This window comes from Saimiri boliviensis, chromosome 17 (assembly GCF_048565385.1).
Source record: "Saimiri boliviensis isolate mSaiBol1 chromosome 17, mSaiBol1.pri, whole genome shotgun sequence".
NCBI lineage: Eukaryota > Metazoa > Chordata > Mammalia > Primates > Cebidae > Saimiri > Saimiri boliviensis.
In genome coordinates, this window is record NC_133465.1 from 15,312,258 (window position 1) to 15,331,563 (window position 19,306).

A 19,306-nucleotide genomic window follows, 5' to 3' on the forward strand; every position below is an offset into this window, starting at 1 on the left:
CCCCAATGGGCTTTCCCCTTCTCACTATGGATCCTTTAAAGCAAAACTCAAAAACCACATACTTCGTGATTCCTGACTGCCTCAGAGAGAAGAATATAGTCTTCCTTTCCAGCCCACTCGGATTACACAGAATGACAAGAATCACACCAGTTATCTTTTTCCCTTCTCTATTAGATTGATTATATTTCTTCATATCCTTCCCATAACCCAGACGCCTAGTAAATAGTAGAAAATTAGGGTTTGGATCCAAACAAAAGGCTTTCCGAGACAGGAGGTTGGTACGTTTCCATCAGCATAATCCTTTAATAAGTGACTAGATTAGCACTCGGTTCAAATGCTGAGACAGTGCCCCGGCTCAGCCTTAATGTAGGGATATCAAAACCATGCCCGGTGGGGTCTCTAGCAGAAGCCGACCAGACGGAGGGTGCTGGGGTAGCTCTTACGCATGCTCATGCATTTTTCCTGGTCAATGTACAGGGAATTGGCTTTGACAGCCAGGTCATGCTCTAGGGTGGCTTTGGTGTGGACCAGCGACTGCAGGGTGTCCTCTGCGTCCCTCAGGCGCTGCTGCAGGGTCTGGATGGTGTCATCAACCTCGTGTACCTCATTAACAAGGCTGCAGAATAAGGGAATAGGCATGGTTAGGTGAGCAGAAGTCACGCTTCTGTAGCTTACACAACTCCAAATACATCACATCGTAACCAGTGATGCAAAGCTCACGTTTTCTTTACTTTAGGGTTTATTTATGAGCAAATGAGGGGTGCATGAAATTAATAACATATGAAGAAACATAAAGAGAATGGTGACAATGAACCAACGGGAATGTAGATGTCCCAGGAGATAGAAAAGGGTTTCATAATTATAGAAAAATATCCAGAGCATTTAAAAATCATTATACCAAGGCGATTCGATCGTCTCACAGAAATTCACATCTGGAAAACAAAGTTAGAGAGGTCACCAAGCCCAACTTCCTTGTTTTACAGACTAGGAAATAGAGGCCCGGGGTTCATGCGCTGCCCTCTCCACCTGCACAGGGCCCACATGCATTTGTAAGCTGTACCTGGTTATCCAAGAAGCTAAGAAGGAAATATAGAGCTTCAGTGGCTGTAACTAGAAACTGGGTCCCATTTCCTGGCCCCATTCCCCTCTCGGCTCCTTGAGACAGAAGAGTAGAAGCAGAGATCCAGGAAGACCCATCTCTTTTTCTGCAGACATATCCTGGAATGTGCTTGCAACTGCTCGGACCTCATGGCCTTCACACTCCTGCTGTTCCCTACGCTCAGAATGCTTCCAACCCATTCTTCATCGCACTAATTTATCCCACCGTCAAATCCTAGGTGAACTAACACTTCTTCCGGCAGTCCCTCCCTTAACCCGGAAACCAGCTGCTGCCAAGTGTTGTGAGTTCCAAGAGGACCAAGCTTTTTCCAGCACTCGGGGTCTTGTGATTGTCTGCTTACAGCATCTACTGTCCTTGCCCAGGGCTGCGTCCATAGCCCCTCCTGCAAAAATACACGGTGCAAAAAATACTTACTGGGTGAAGACCAACTTTCATGCCCTAGGTGAAGGAAGACATTTTGGGAGGTAGAGAATTGCCCAAAGGTCTGAATCCATGAGATCTACTAAGAACAAGACCCAGACCCAAGGCAAAGGAAGAAACGGCAGGATGGAGCCTGGAGCATTCACTTCCAAGCCACTTATAGGCAGCCTAAGAAGAGGTGGGGGGCTTGTAAAGGCCTCCACGCAGGCTCATCGAAGCCACAGGCCATGGGAACATATCCAAGCCTCGCAGAGCCTTTCATCTTACGAACTCTACTGTCTTCTGCTTTCCAATGGCGAGGAGGGGGAAGAATTAAAGTTTAAGTACCAAAGTTTAATTTGGTCTGGGGATGGTAAACAGAAAATCTGAGAACTCATCAGAAAGCATATTTCTTGTTATTGTTTGGGTCAAATTGAATTTAAAAAGAAAGCCTTTATAAAGATTCCAGGGTATAAAATATCACTAGCAAAGAAACAGATCTTCGGCGAGGCTGCTGCAGATGACTGGTAATGGGATTTTTGATGGTGGGTTGTTTACAATCACACGAGGCCTGTCTCTTGTCTCCCACCCTCCCTGGCTTCAACAGGAACCCTGAACCCAAACATAGGACATGGAGCAGGATGATGTATGAGTCTTCACTCATTTCAGCCAAATACGAGTCTAGTGGAAATTTTATCTGGGAGGGAACGTTTGAAAATATATGCATCAAAACATCAATGCTAAAACAAAACAAAACAAAAAAAGAATTCAAGATACATAGAATGCAGGCAGTAAGAGTACTTGTTTTCACACGGCTATGTGGACACAGCTAGGGAATAACACACTTCCACGTCCCTCAGTGTTAATTAGAAATATATTGTTCGCCATCTTCAACGCCCTATTTCACTCCCAATTTCCTTGTTCTTGGCTGATTGCAGAGAGCTGTTCTGTTGAAGCCACTCTTTCTCTTTCTTCCTTCTTTTCATTGGGAGTTACAGAATTAAAAAACATCTTGCATTCAAATAAAATAAAGCTACCACAGTTTTGATATATATATATATATATATATATATATATATAACTAATATATATATGTGTGTATATGTGTGTGTATATATATACACATATACATACACATATATAATGTATATATAAAACTAATACATATGTGTGTATATGTGTGTGTATATATTAGTTTTATATATACACACATGTATTTATCTATGTGTATATATATTTATATATAAATATATATGTGTATATGTACACTAATATATACACACATATGTATATATACACACATATATATACACACATATATATAAAACTAATATATATGTGTGTATATGTGTGTGTATATATATCCACATATATATAAAACTAATACATATGTGTGTATGTGTGTATATGTGTGTATATATACACGTGTGTATATATACACGTGTGTATATGTGTGTATGTGTGTGTATATACATGTGTGTATATATGTGTGTGTATATGTGTGTACATATGTGTATATAAATAAAATATTTATATTCATATACATGTGTGTATATATAAAACTAATATATATGTGTGTATGTGTGTATATATAATCCACACATATATAAAACTAATATATATGTGTGTATGTGTAAAACTATTATATATGTGTGTATGTATGTATATGTGTATATACACATATACACACATATACATACATACACACATATATACACATATATACACACATACACACATATATATTAGTTTTATATATACACATGTATATGAATTATATTTTATTTATATACACATGTATATGAATTATATTTTATTTATATACACATATATACACGCATATACACACACCTATATTCGTTTTATATATATGTGAGTGTATATATATATGTGTGTGTATATACACACACATATATTAGTTTTAATATATATACACATATACACACACACTATATATTAGCTTTTATATATATATATATATATATATATATATATATATATATATATAAAGATTATTTAAGTGGAGCAGAGCCTGGTCTGTCTGGCATACCACCAAAAATGCCAAGAATGTTTAGAATCACTTTTGAAAAAACCCATTTAGAACATTTTTAAATAAAAGTCAAAGTCTTGAAATGAAAACAGCAATTTTTCTCAGTCCCCACTGCCCTGAGTTTATGATCTTTATTTTTTCTAAATCTAGACCACCAAAGGGCTGCTTTCAGAATGATCCATTTAAGAAGGAAAGTAATCCCCTCCCCCAATAATAATCCTAAAGATTTTTGGCAAGGATATTTTAACAAGAAAACTTGACAGAAACAAAAGTAGGTTTTGTTCTAAAGTCAATAAAGGAGCAGAGGAAATAGACATACTATGAAGTCTGCAGGAAGTGAAAGAAAAGCAAATTCTGTTTAGCCAGGAAAAGAAAAAAAAAAAAAAGTAAAAGTCATTCAGCTCCTCAGGAGAAGCTGTGAATGCCTCATTGTTTGAAAAGTCCAAAGTCCTACTAGACCACTACTCAAAACCCATTTTAAAAGCAACACTGTGTTTGTCTAACAGCAGTATGAGCGATTTATTCGTTCCCATCTCTACTTTTGATGACTCTGCAGAGATTTCTGGAGAACGAAACATGAGCTCAGCTTCTCCTAATAACATTTACATAAAGTCAGAACTGATGATCTAATTCTATCAGGCCAAGTGCATGTGTGCTCACTGCTGGGTTTTTCTAAAGCAGAGAGGTGCCTCTAGCTGGCTGTCTAGGGGCCCATCTAGCCTCTGGAGTGGAGAGATGCTTATCCTAAATAATGAGCTGTGCATGAAGAGGGGTTCTATGCAACCCACTTTGAGAAACATGCAGCCTGCGTGACCTCCTCTGTGGCTGTGAACTAGGTAACAGCTCCACCAGGAGAAATGCAGCTCATCCTGGAAATGAAGACCATTTGCATACAACCTAACCTAAAGCATGCTTCACGGTAGTCAACACAGACAACATGCATGCTATACACATAGGGTGTTTTACAATAATGATCGCCTGTGTGACCCTGAGTTTCCTCCTCCGTGTGAGAGAGAGAGGAGGATGCGGCATTTACTTTGCCAGCTCTTCCAGGTACCTGACAGGGGAATGGTAAAATCATTACAGGACGTAAATAGAACTCTGGGTGAGACAGGCAAAGATTCAAACTGCAGCTCTCTCTGACCACTAAGTGTGACCTGGGCCAAGCCACTCACCCACTCCTGCCTCGGTTTCCTCATTTGTAATATGAAGGTAATGAATGAGATCGTATAAAATGCTTAGGGCAGTGCCCAGCACAGAGTCAGATTAAGAGATGATAGTAGCTACTATTATCACTGCATTGATTATCACTATCATCATCTTTATTATTATAATTATTATCATCATCAATGTTGGCCTCACAAGAACCCCCTTTCCTTCCGTTTCAGGAAATCCACTGTTTCAAACCACCACTTATTTCTTTATTTCATCCCTTAGGATCAATCCTTCAAGATAAGAGAATTTTATCATGGAACCAGAGCGAATGGCATCACCCCGCTGCATCAAAAAGGCTTCTGGAGTTCATGCACTGCCAGTTGGCTCCTCCAGTTGCTATCAATTTTATTTGCATGGAGCGTTTTAGGACCTAAGAATAGCAGTGATGAAATCCAGAAAGAAAAGGCAGACTCACAGGTGTTGGGAAATCAGAAATGAAGCCAGATTGTGGCTGGGGGTGGGGAGGGAATCTCGGCCAGTTCCTTACAAGTCCATCCCAGAAGGAATCTTCAAAGTTAAAATAATAATAAAATTCATGTCGTGTTTAGTAGATAAACTGTGGGATCAGATTCTTCCTGCTGTGTATATATAGGAGCTGTGCTTGATGAAGACCAGCTGGCTTTGATTTCTACTGAAAATCAAACACATTGAAATCAACTTAAATGAGACCCTCAGCCACAAAGAGAGCAAATGAGTAGATAGGGGTCAGTGGAATTGGTACTGAAAGTCCCTTTTCTGTCGCATCCCCTGTGCTGAGAAATACACAGAAAGTCACAAACTGCTGATTATAAGAGAGGAGTTCTGGGAACTAACTTCCAAGGACATGCGAAAGCACCCAAAGACCACGCTGGCCCTCCCCGAATGAGTTAAATGCTTAATAGCACTTTTTTTGGTGTGTAGCGTTGTTTTTGTATGTGTTCCTTTTGCAAGGATCTGTGGTAAAACAAACATAACATAAAAACTTCAACCTCTCTTAAGTGTACAGAGCAGTGCCATTAAGTACATTCACGCGGCTGGTGCAATTGTGACCGCCATCCATCGGCGGGACTGTTTCATCATCCCACACGGAAACTATCCCTATTCAACAGCATCTCCGCATTGCGACCATTCTCACAGGAGGCTCCTACATGATGCGTGTGGGCAGAAAGCATCTTTCTGAAGAGCCCGGCACCACAGTCGGTCTGCTGGACCTCCGAGCGGGCCCCGAGCCGTCCCCTCCCGCCTTACCGTAGCTGAGCCATGTCTCGGCACAGCTCGATGTTCGGCCGCCTCGTGCGCTCGTCCAGTCTGGTCTGAGCCACCTTCAGGAAGGCAGTCTTGTCCTTGATGGCCTTCTTGATGGATTCTATGGTCATTTCAGTCTGGAAAATCTCCTGCAGAGTCTGTGACAAAGAGAAGCAACTGCCTGAGGCTTTGGTGCGGTCCCTTCAACAACCTGCCTCCCACCTCCTGCCTGTCCACTCCGTGCCCGGCACCTGCCTCGACCTCACTGAGGAGGAGGTCGCTTCACCAAGAGCCTCGATCCTTCCCAGCCCTGCCCCAGGGAACCCACGTGTCGCAATGGAGCTGGCATGCACGGCTCTGGAGAGTGAGTGGCACCTCTCTCCCCAACCCTAGGCTCAGTGACCTCGTTTTGATAGCTGGAAATCAGTCAAGGTGGGAGCATTTCAACCACAGAAACTGGGCAAATGCTACGAATCAGGGGTTCCCTGCATGCCACCCCCAATGGCCATTGTTAATTAGTGACCGGCACCCATCTGTGTTTTGATAAAAGTGAGGTTTTGCTGGGCACGGTGACTCACACCTGTAATCCCAACACTTTGGGAGGCCAAGGCAGATGGATCATGAGGTCAGGAGTTCAAGACCAGCCTGACCAACATGATGAAACCCCATCTCTACTAAAAACATGAACATTCGCCGGGCGTGGTGGTGGATGCCTGTAGTCCAAGCTACTCAGGAGGCTAAGGCAGGAGAATTGCTTGAAGCCGGGAAGTAGAGGTTGCAGTAAGCCAAGATGGTGCCACTGCAATGCAGCCTGGGTGACAGAGCTGGAGACTCAAAAGTGACTCAAAGGCCTTATTTATTTATTTATTTATTTATTTATTTATTTATTTTTGAGACTCCATCTGTGGCAGGGGGTGTGGAGGGAATCTCAACTGTTTTTGAGACTCCATCTCAAAATAATAAATAAATAAATAAATAAGGGAGGGAGGGAGGGAGGCTCTGAGTGGCCCTAATCTCCCTCCCTCCTCACATCGACATGTCGGTGCGTTTCTTTTCTCTTCGTACCAACTTGAGTGTCACTTTTCTCCTCGCAGAGGATTTCCCTTCCAGCGAATCAGGCTTATGCTTCAGGGTACCTCACTTGCAACAGAAGAGTACTGAAGTTTTGTATTCCTGATTTTATATTCTTTTTTTCTTAGAGAGTCCACTCTCCCAAATTGCGTAAACGCGCATCCCTCTTTGGTTCCTCCTCCTCTCCCTCTGTATGGAGATTCCCTGTCCTATCCTCTGAAAAACCTCCCTTCTCCTGGCATCTCGATCTCTGCACTCCTGTAGCTCCACATCCTCCCATTACTGTCCCTCTTCCTGGGTTCCTTTCCATGGCCTGGAGACACACCCAAGTATCACCAATTTTTTTATTTTTTTGAAACCCCATGTTTTTACCACCACTCTCCCATCCAGTCCTAACTGAGTCCTCTGCCAAATGTATTCAACCATGGTTGTGCCCACTGCCTTTACTTCCCATCCACCCAGTCTCCCGGCGGCCCCTGGATCCTGTCTCTGATCCTAGCTGCTCTCATGAAACTTCAGTTTCAAAGCCGGCGTCGAGGCCTCTCTGACACCTCCCTCTCCTTGAGACCCTCACCTTGTTTTCTATGGCCAAGTGTTGTCCCGACTCCCTCCTTTCCTACCACTCCTCATTCACTTCCAGTGCAAGGCTCTGGCCTTGGGTGACGTCTCTGCAATATCCCTTTGGCTCTCCAGAGACCTCATGCAATCATAGATTCCGCATTTGTGTAATCCAGGCACTCTTCAGTCTGTCGCTTGAGCTTTGACCTCCTCCCAAGCTAAAAATCATTTCACCGTTTCTATCACTAAGGCCTCCTTCAGATACTATGTGCTCCATGAAACCATCTCTATCTCTTGCCAGTGGAAACAACTGCTCCTTCTTGTAAACTGTTCATGTTTCATCTGTTTCCGAGGAGTTCTTTCTGCACCTTTATGATGCAACTTCCAGTTTTCTGTGTGCATGTCTTGTCTCTAAGACATGAGAAGGCAGCGTCAGTGTGGCATCCATGGAGGAACACCCCTGAGTGCCTAGCACAGTAGCTTGAGTGTACCTTTTAGGGCTGAATGGTGCCTCTTGCCCCAAAATTCCCATGTTGAAGTACTAATCCCCAGTGCCTCGGAAGGTAGCCGTAATTGGAGATAGTGTCTCTGTGGGAGTGATTAAGTTAAATGAGGTCTTTAAGGTGGCCCTAATCCAATATAACTTTGGTGTCTTTATAAGCAGAGGAAATTTGGACACGGACACATACAGAGGGAAGATGAGGTGAAGAAAGAGGGAGAAAGTGGCCATCTACAAGCTGAGGAGAGAGGCCTCAGAGAAAACTACCCCTGCCGGCACCTGGATCTCTAGACTTCCAACCTCCATTAATTAATTTTCTCTCTCTCCAGTGAGAAAATTAATTTCTACTGTTTAAGCCACACAGTCTGTGGTACTTTGAGTTAGGGCATCCCTAGCAAGCTAACATATCAGTAAATAAAAATTTATTGAAGAAGGAACTCTGTCACAGTGGCCTTCTAAAAGGCCTTTAGAATGTCTTCTTATAATTGATAGTGTCTGATTCCATTAACCTCCTCATTAACATCTTCTGCAACCCGTATTCAACCAACTTTTCCACCTTCCTCTCCCAGGACACAAACTATCTACACCAGCCACATATCAGTCTCCTTACGGACCTCAACTCAACCTCTGATTTGCTGCCTACAAGGCTTTCTTCAAGATGTAACCCCACCTGGAATGTTCACTTCTCCCTCCAAATCCCAAAAACACTTTCCGTATTTGTTATTTGCTAATCATAATTTGCAGTATTCTATTTGTATTAATTGTTCACGAGCTTTCCCTATGCAAGCATTTCTTCTCCACAATGTAAACGTCCTAGGAACAAAAGCTACGTTTGTTTGATGCTTCTCTCTGCCCTTCACAGCCTGGAACACACTGTCTGGCTCAACTAATATTTGTTGTGTGAAGCAGACACCACGAAAAGGAAAAGTAAGCCACTGCAGCCTGAGAAAACGTGGTCCCTCAACTGGGTAAAATCATCGTGGGCAACATGGCTCATGATGCAAGTTTCTAAAAACTAAGACACAACACTGCTCGCTTCAGCAGCACATATACTAAAATTTGCACAATGCATAGAAGGTTGGCGTGGGTCCTGAGCAAGGATGACATGCAAATTCATGAAGGATTCCATATTTTTTTCACAATAGGTAATGACAATACATGATATCGTGTCAAATAGCTAGAGGGAGGATACTGAATGTTTCCAACCCAAAGAAATGATCAGTTTTTGAGAGGATGGATATGCTTGCTCATTACCCCGACCTGATCACTATACATTAAATGTATCAAAATATCACTGTCCACCCACGAATATGTACAATCATTTTTGTCGATTAAAAAAACTATGACACAAGAAACTATATGCAGCGTAATCCACGGAAACCGTAAGAGCTCACTGATATTAAGGAAAGGAAGAGCTCCTTGTTTATCTTAAAACATACAAATTCTGCTGGACTCCTTCATTTTATAGTCATTGTGAAACTCTTATGCTTAGAGCACTTAAAATTTTTGAATATCAGAAACACTTTGAACTACCTAACAGTTTCCTGTATTTGGTTTTGTATTCCAGAAAAGGGGTCTGAAATAATTTAACAGAAAACATTTCCACCATATGTTCTAATAATAAATTCACTTCCTAGCTATATACGGTGATTCATTAAACTTTAATAGTAATATTTTTGTTTCTATTAACAACTAAGAACCTTTCATTACATAGTGCTTTCTTTGTGTTCCAAATACCAGTGGATTCCAATTCCATTTTGACACCTGGCTACCTGGCTGAAATAAATGGCACGCTTTGTGCTGTTTTAAATTTTTCTTGCTCTGTGTGGCCAGGAGGTCACGTGCCTATGGTGCCTCTCTGGGAGTGGTGAGAGATTTGTGGCCCCAGAGCACACCACTCCGTCCAGGTCAGCTACCGGGTACCACCAGTGGTTGATTTACCTTTGCTAAGTGCATCTGAATCTTATTCTTAGCATCTGCAGTCTCAGCAATGCGATTGGTGAAACACGAGTTCACTTTGTTGAATTGATTCCACATCTCATTGGCAGTCACAACCAAGAGGTTTTCAATGTCGTCTCTTAGCTTAGCGGAAGCTGCCCGTTCACTCTGGGAGCGGAGAATATTGTCATCTGTAAATTTGGCCCAGGACTCGGGCACTGAGACACTGAAAAAGAAAAGCAGAACCAGATAATGGTGACAGTGATGAATCAGCCTACAGGATTGCTAGGCAACCTTTTATCCTGTGACAGAGAAACCCTCCGGTCACCAATCCTAGCTTCACTATATAAATGTAAATATCAGAGTGAAGCTTGTTTTAAACTTTTCTTAATTATTCCTTAGTTTACTGTTAATCAGTTTTCTATAAATCTAAAGCATAAGCTAGTTCTTCTGCCAGTTTCGGGGGGCAGAGGGATTAATGAATGACGAGAATGTGTAGGTTCATTATAAATGTGTCACACATCACGTCAATCAATAAGCATATGACAGAATATTCAACCTCAAGGGTAATCAAAGAAGCATTAAAGAAAACAGCATAATAGGGAAATATCAGCAAGAGTAGAGAAAATGATCATTTGCAATGCTGGCGAGTATATTTAGAAAAAGTTTCTCTCGTATCTCACAGATGAGAATGGTGAATTGGCACAACCTTCCTGGAGGGTAAAAAGGCAAGAAGAGCCTTTCATCCAAATGTTTCCAGAAACTCCACTTCTAAAAATGTTTTATAAGGAAACAATATACCCAAAGATTTATGTGTGGGGATATTCATTTCAGCAATATTTATGCTAATCCCTGAAAAATTAGAAACAACCTACATGTTCAAAAGTTTAAAACAAAAAGGTTGATTATGGTACATTCAAAAAAGTAATTCAAATACCATGCAAAGTTATGTTCAAGTAGAATATTTATTTTACAAACAATGTTATTGAAAAATCAGACAAGCTATATAAACAGCACGTGTGTAATACCATTACTTAAAAATACAAATCCCTATCTATGTGTGAAAGAATATTGGAAGGACTAAAGACAAACTATGAACACTTATTTATTTATTTATTTTTTGAGACAGAGTCTCATTCTGTCGCCCAGGCTGGAGTACAATGGTGTGACCTCAGCCCCCTGCAACCTCTGCCTGCTGGGTTCAAGTGATCCTCCTACCTCAGCCTCCTTAGTAGCCGGGATTACCAACATGCACCACCACATCCAGCTAACTTTTTTATTTTTAGTAGAGACAGGGCTTCACCATGTTGGCCAGACTCGTCTTGAACTCCCGACCTCAAGAGATCCACCTGCCTTGGCCCCCCAAAGTGCTGGGATTACAGGCGTGAACCACCATGCCCAGCCCTAAACTGTTAACATTGAGTGTCCCTGCGGGGTAGGCTTACGGATGAAATTTATTTGCTCATTGGAATAAAATATTAAATAAGACTCTTGCTGTTGACTAGAGGTTTTAACTCAGGCCCTGATGATCAAAGTGTCATCACAGATGCTCTGTGCCCTGATATTCTATAGGAGATAGTTAAGAATTCATGCTGGAAATAGAGGAGGCCTTTTAAAGGGCTCAGTGGTCAGAATATATGGTTCCATCCCAGCCCGCCTCCCATCCTCCAAGGAAGAAAAGAAGATGCTTCCTACTCACCTCATCCAATAAGAGGAACCATTTAGGACATCACATACCTCACACTTGAGGTGTGAGTCTGACTCACACCTCAAGAATTTAAGGGTCCAAATGGGTACCTGGCACGGTGCTTCTCACAGGGGAGCCAAGAAAAAGGGCTGCTTTGAGGGTAAGCCGCCCTGCAGGAAAGAATCCACTTGGAGGTCATTTTAGAAGTGGGAAGAGACATGAACGTGGGAAGACACACAGCGGACTTTTTGAGGTGATGAAAATATTCTATATCTTGACTGTGGTTGTGGTCATATAGGCATACAAATTTGTCATAACCCATAGAAATGTACATTTCAACTGGGTGCATTGTATTGTATGTGTATTTCACCTCCCTTAACTTTTTTAAGGGAGTGGCTGGGAGAGACCATGGACCCTGCCCAAAATTGCATCCAGGGGCCTGGCGAAGAAACCACCGAAGGGGTAAGTTGAACAAGCTGTGGTAGGAAAGGCATGGAGCTGTTTTCTGCCTGTGCCCCACAGCATCCAGGGCATGCTGTGCAATGGCAATGTGTGGCTGGTCTGTGTTTTTGTAGGACTTCCGCATCAAGTAGGGTTATTTTCATAGTTAGAAAATATAAACAATAAATATTTCTTTGCAGAAGAATTCAGGATGCAATGATCAAGGCCTGACCACAGAACGTGCTTGCTTACTGAAGACGCGTACAAAGCTGGGTGTGTCTCTCACCTTCAGACATCTTACCATGCTTTCCGTTTCAACCTGTAAGCTGTGTCCTTTTGAAAGGGGAAAGATTTAGATGACGTCGAAATCACAGCAGTGGCATATGCCTGACTTACGTTGCATCGACCCTCTCCACTCCACGGAAGTAGCTGACACCGTCTGACGTGTTACGCAGGTGGTGGCACTTATCATCAATCCGGTAAGCCGTCTGCTTGTCACTCAGGTCCTTCTCCAGCTCGTGCTGCGACGCTCTGTTGGCTCTGTAACACAGAGTCAGGAAGCGGAGCTTCAGGTGACAACGTCCTGCAAGGACACATGAGTGCCCTTCCATGTTGGGACCTCTCTCACGGTTCCTCTAGCCATCTCTCCCCCTTCACACAGTGTTCAATTTCTCAGTCAAAATGAGCAGTCTCTGGAGATGCCCATATATCTGTGTCACTGGGACCTTAACTCCTGCCCTGTCTACACTTCTCCTTTCATAGGGTGGGATGGAAGTGGGGAGAGCAGGTGAAGATAAACAGGGGTCCAGAATCTGCAGCCCCAGCTATGGCCCATCTTCCTAAAACACACAAACCCTTCCAGACGGGACACGGGTTCAAAGTAATCTGTCCACATCTGTGCCTTCCGGTCCTCCCTTTTCCTTTTCCTCTTCTACATCCCAGCTCTCTTTTCCTCCATTATTTTAATGTAAATTCCCAAAAAATCATGAGGCCTTTACAGCCGAGCCCCCTGCCATCGATTGGTGACCTCAGTTTGCGGTCATGCTGGGGCTAAGAAGTTTGCCAGGAGAGAAAAACCAAGGGTCAAAATTAACCTCCAGGACAGGAGTGAGAGAAGACTTCAACAGAGACCAGGAATTGATGGTCCACCCAGGCTCACACACTCAGCAGCCACCCTGCTGGAAGGAAGAGGCCTTGGTGAGCTCTGAGATTGCATGGGCTTGCCTGTAGTGCCTGGCAGAGAGAGGACCCGCAACTCACTACCAAAGACAGGCCCTGGGGGCAGGCATGGGTGACAGGTGAGCCGCAAGGAATAGTTCATTCCACAAGTCATTACTGAGTGCCTCCCACATGGCAGGCACCATTCTGCGAGCCTGGGATATATCAACGGACAATACCAACATCTCTTCTCTAAGGAGCCAACGTGCTTCTGGGAAAAGACAAGACAACACATTCAAGGAATCGGCAACCTGTGTGGTTAGAAGAACGATGCTAAAAACAAAGCAGGAAAAGGGAGAGCAGGACTGTGGTTATGACTATAAATAAGATGGCCAGAGTAGGTCTCACCAAGTGACATTAAGCAAAGACATAAAACAAAGTGGGGATCAGATCATGCAGAGCCGTGATGGACAGGAGAAGGAGTCAGGATTTCCTCAGAGTAAAATCGGAGGCCACTGACTTAAGATTTAAAAGGATCACTCTGGTGCTGGGCTGAGAACAGACTGCAGGGGGCAGGACCCACTAGGAGGCCCCTGTAGTTACCCAGGTGAGCGATGAAGGCGGCTCGGACCAAGGCGGTGGAAGAGAAGGAGGTAAGAAGTATTCAGATTCCGGATATGGTTTGAAAATAGAATCAGGAGAATCTCCTATGAGATAGAACATCAGTGAGAAAAAAAAAGAGCTTAGTCATTGGAATAACAGAATTCCATCAACTAACGCGGGGAGCCTGGGGGGGGGGAAGCTAGGGGAGAAGACGGAAGTCCAGCTGACATAGTGAGCTTGAGTGTTCACTGAACATCTACGTGGATGGAGACATGAAGGAGGTTGTTGGAACTGGAAAGAGACATCTAGGCTAGAGATAAAAAGTGGGGAGCCACTGGCAGATACATAATCTTTGAAAAAGTAGGAGAGTTGAATGAGCTTGGGAATTTCTAGATTCTCAGCACCTAAAAACAGTTTTGGTAGAGCGAAGCCATTCACTCAGCAAAGGTTGCATTGAATGGAATTCGTTAATTCTAGCTGCAGCTTCCCTTCAACTTAGCCTGTGCTTTGGAGCAAATCACTTGACCTCTCGAAGCAGTTTTTCTTACCTATAAAGTGTCCATGAGAGTCGTAGCATCCAAGTGATCTGCACTTTGTGATATTCTAAGCACATATGCAAAGGATGAGAAGTGAGAAAGCTCCCTTCCCTTGCTGTTTCTGTGCTGAGGCTCTTGCCTCAGGTGACTACGCTGAAATTCTAGGACTAGAAGGCCTTCCTCCTTTCCGGTATGGGACCAAGATGTCCCACAAGCTTCCTGTATTGAGCTGAGACCCTGTTCGAGGAGGGGCTGCCTGGATCCCCTCTGACCCGGCCTCAGAGTCAGCTTGGGTAGGCATTTGAGGTGGCATCCCATCAACATGTCTTATAGCCCAAGATGGGAAGAACCCTGGCTGCCCTGTTAGTGCCTAATGAGATTCTGTTTCCAGCTGAGATCCAAGCTGAGGGTTTCACTGCTCCTTCTGAAACAAGTATAGTTGATAAACTCTCTTCCAGTCACCTGCCCTGGGCAGAGTACAGTGGCCCCCACAAATCCTGAAGAAGCTATCCCAGGAAGTGAGGTAGACATTTTGCCCACTGTGTATTAAAGGAATGCCAAGTTCCTTAAAGGATTAATAGCAAACATTCCAAACAGGTACATACACACACAGAGAACTTTCTGCAAAAGTCTGCAACACAGGCAGTATTGAGGCAATTTGTAACGGGGATTTATAGGAGGTGAGGCTGTTCCACGGTAGGACAATCTAGACCAAGAACAGTCAAGAACACAAAAGACGGACAGCAAATTTTAGACTACAAAATAAAACGCAGATTAGAAATTAGAAGCAATGCTTTGAACCACAATAAACCATGTTTCTAAAATTCCTAGGGAGCAGAAACCACATACAGTCATCCTCAACTACTCTTTTGCTTATCCTCATCAATTTCCAAATTCAAAAACCCTTCCAGTCACAGCTCGAGAGAATCTCAGCCTATAAACCTCACCAACCTTCGTGGCGTTGAGCCTGAGGTAAAGGGTGAACAAATTCAATGAGCAGCATGGACGCTTTTATAACACACGTAGCCACCTCTCCTATTGGGTGGCATATTCAACACAACTTCCTTCTATGGCCAGAAGCAAATGAACGCTGATGTTTCTACTTAACGTTAGCCAACAGGCTCAGCCAATATTTTCCCTATGCTGACAGCTATGATCATTGCTTAAGACTTTCTTTTGATTATTATTCTTCCCCCTCCTCATTCCTCATCCCACCCTCAACCATAAATATGAAGTACCATCTATTGCCAAGAAAAGAGTGCCCATGCCCTGGAGGAATGCGTATTCTGGTGAGGAATAGGAAGGGTACACAATTACAATTCTGTGGGATGCAGTGAGCATTGCAAGGGTGTAATCATTGCAGAGGCCGGGTCTTGAAGGAGGTATGGAAAATAAACATTCAAGTGAACCAACACTCATTACTTTTTCAAACGTTAGGTCTGAACAACTATAAGCCAATCTCTTATTTAAAAAAAAATGCAAGTCTTTTGAGTTAAAAGAAATCTTAGTTATGCTCAAGCGAGGGCAGAAATCTTTCCCACAGCATCTCAGAATTATTTATTTAAATAAAAATGTAAAGCAAGTATTCCATGTACTTATCTTTTAAAAAATTTTTTTTCGAGACAGAGTCTCTGTTGCCCAGGCTGGAGTGCAGTAGCACAATCATAGCTTATCACTGTAGCCTCAAACTCATGGGCTTAAGCAATCCTTCCACCTCAACCTCCCAAGTGGCTAGGACCATAGGCACCTGCCACCATGCCTGGCTAATTTTTATTTTTTAATTGTACAGATGAGGTCTCGTTATATTGCCCAGGCCGGCCTCAAACTCCTGGGCTCAAGCAATTTTCCTGCCTTAACCTCCGAAAGTGTCTTTTTAAAAAAATTTTAATAAATGGTTATGGGTACATAATGGGTATATACATTTATGGGGTGCATGTAATATTTTGATACAGGCATACAACATATAAGAATCACATCAGAGTAGCTAGGTATCAAGTAATCATCTTAACTTTTTAATAAAAATACATGAATATGCCTCTGTGTGTGTGTGTGTGTGTGTGTCCTTATAAGAAGCTAAGAGAAATTTGAATGAGAGGCATGAAAGTATAGCTCAATGATAGATTTTGAATTGTATAGAGACATAAAACTCTTACGCAAGTTGGGCAATAGCCTTATCCAAATGTAGCTTCATTCTTTCTTGACAACACAGAATAGTATCAACTTCCTACTCAATTGGAAAAAAAACACACATTAATGCTTTCATTATTGAATATAACATTCAAAGTCAGAAATGTAATAAAACAGCAATGAGGAAAATTTTTGTTTCTTAAAGTACTGTGAAGTTAAACAAGAAAACAATTTTGCATGCACTTATTTCTCTACATGCTCCATGATACTGCAATCTAAATGTCAGACTGAGACGCAGCCTTTATAGGCTTATGGGGAAATTATATTACGGAGCAAGTGGGGACATGGTTAGAATTTTAGGATTTTTCTTTCTATCTCTGTCCTTAATTAAAACAGAAAAAAAAAAAGAAAGACCAAACTTCTGGTAATATGCAAGATCAAATTTAAATACATGGCTGCTTCTATAATAGCTATTCTTCCAAGACAAAGTAAGTCAGGGAGGGAAAAAGGACAACCCAAAGGAGCTTCTCCCTGGCAGCACATGAGTTCTCCAGAAGGCAGTGCTTGGGTCCAAACATGGAGGCTGACTTCCACCCTGGGAGGTCGCCCTCCCGTCCTGCGTGTGTACTGCAGCCCAGTGCCTGTCCTTGCACAAACACCTGTGCTGGCCAGGCCTCTCTCCTGGACCACACACGTTGCCTTTTGATGCTGCTAGGATGTATCCGCTAGCCCATAACATATGTCAGAGACTGTTAAATCAACATTTATCTCCCTTTGAAATTTCTATGCACATTAGAAAATGTGGGAACTCAAAATAGCACCAAGATATTTAAAAAGTACACATCGTTCCCGTCATCATTTTCTCAGCCAAAACGTTGTCATACTATGTGTACTGCTTTGGGGTATTTGAAACGTGAACATTTTCCCATGACATTAAAAAAACACTGTGATGAATGACCTTGATCGATATTTAGACACCAATGAAGAGTATGCCTTTTCCCAAGGTTTTGACAAATACGGCCAAATTGCCCTTCAGAAAAGTGGAACCCGTTTACAATAATAAACGAGCATATGTTTTCTTCCTTCCCCAGCAAGTGGCCACTGTCACTCCTTTCCGTCTTCACCAATATGATGGAACCACACCCCCATCGCCCCACAAAGCCAGCAAACCTGTCTAAATTTGCAAGCTGATATTATGAGTATTCATTTGCTCATCATATGGCTTTTTTAACTTGTGTGAACTGCCTGTTCACATGCTTATCCACTTTTCCTGTCATTTATTTTTTCATATTCATTTCTGAGGGTTATAAACATGCTTAAAATCCAATCTTTTTCCATCATATATGTCACAAGTTTTTTTTAGCAAAACACCCACATCATAAAAGTTTGCCGTTGCTTTTATAAATGTGCACGGTGCTTTTGATATGGATGTTTCTGATTTCTACAACGTCAGATCTATCAAATATTTCTCCTTTTGGTGTCTGCCTTTGTTATTTAGATAATAAAGGCCTTCTTCACTCCAATACAAAGTATTACTCACCAATACAGCCTTTCCCTCTTATTGTTTAATTGTTCAACATAAAAATATTCACTATGTCTAGCGTGATCACCCTACTGTCTGGTTGTTTGGTATCTGAATTAATGGATTAAAGGAAGAGCTAAATCCCCTTCACACATTGACACTAGTGTTCTCCCTGCCTTGACAAGCAGGCAAGATTTCCCAGCCTCACAGTAGGCTGTGCATCAGTCTTAGCTTTTGTGCGTTCAGTTTTTCTCTCTCTTAATGCCTTGTGTGTATGTATGCCTGCGTGTATTTTGATGAGATTTTTATCAAAAGATGCAGAGTCCTGCTTAGAAAATACCATTTAAAACCCCAAATTGTGTTTTCATCCTTTGTGTACTCAAAGCAGAGTGGAAGAGTGGAAATTCTTGGGACTTTTAGTGGGGAAAAAAATGCATTTAATGAGACTCTTGCTGTAAAAAAAAATTCCTACAACAATAATTTTTATGTGTGAATTTAAATAATGTCATATGATGAATGTCAGATGGTTGGGGGCAGAAGGGTTCATGGGAATACAAAAAGCCAAAAGCCAAAGGCCTCTGGTACTGTCCCCAATGCTAACTTATCCAACCATCTGTACCCATGCATGGAGGTGGCCTTGAGATGCCACAGTACAGCACAGGCAGGACAAAGCATTCCCTCACCTGCCCGGGAGAAGAAAGTTTGCAAGAAGGCGGTGGATACATACAGAAAGCAGAAGTGTAGAAAGAGCCTTAATCTAACTAGATCTCTGGCTGCTGCCTCACACCTAAGTAAGTGAACTGCACATTCAGGAGCGTGGAAAGTGGGTCCAACATGTCCAGATCCTGGACTTGGGGAGAAATAACAGGCCCCTTGAGTTACAAGGTCACAGTGACTTCATCATTGAGATTCTCAGATTGCAATGGCCAAAGTGATTAAAATGCAGTTTCATTTGTGGGGCTTCTGATGAAAACAAAACATGGAATCACGTCCAGTTGCTTGAAGAACCTTGAATGAATCCTATTATTTGAGTGGGTGAAACCTTTGTGAAACATCTGTTGTTACAGTTCACTTCTTGGGATGATGGGGGCTTGGGGAAGTGGAATAGAGACTTCACAGCCTTTTACTTCCTATCACCTCAAGTGAAAATCCCTTCTT

The 19,306-nt window shown here is 42.5% G+C and overlaps 1 protein-coding gene and 1 non-coding gene across 2 annotated transcripts in view; one reads left to right on the top strand and one right to left on the bottom strand.

The window, feature by feature from the left end:
- Positions 1–287: 287 nt before the first annotated feature.
- Positions 288–19,306, bottom strand: part of TEKT3 (tektin 3) — a 36,865-nt gene continuing 17,846 nt past the window's right edge. Inside the window, exons 4-8 of the mRNA XM_003929261.3 lie at positions 16,653–16,723; positions 12,599–12,742; positions 10,078–10,300; positions 6,012–6,166; positions 288–616 (exon numbers count right to left, since the gene is read on the bottom strand). Of these exons, the coding sequence (XP_003929310.1) occupies positions 400–616; positions 6,012–6,166; positions 10,078–10,300; positions 12,599–12,742; positions 16,653–16,723 (810 nt within the window). The 3' untranslated portion in view covers positions 288–399. The remainder of the gene's footprint in view (positions 617–6,011; positions 6,167–10,077; positions 10,301–12,598; positions 12,743–16,652; positions 16,724–19,306) is intronic.
- LOC120366994 (U6 spliceosomal RNA) lies at positions 9,165–9,271 on the top strand. The gene has a single exon (XR_005581501.1). It is a non-coding gene; the product is annotated as a U6 spliceosomal RNA (small nuclear RNA).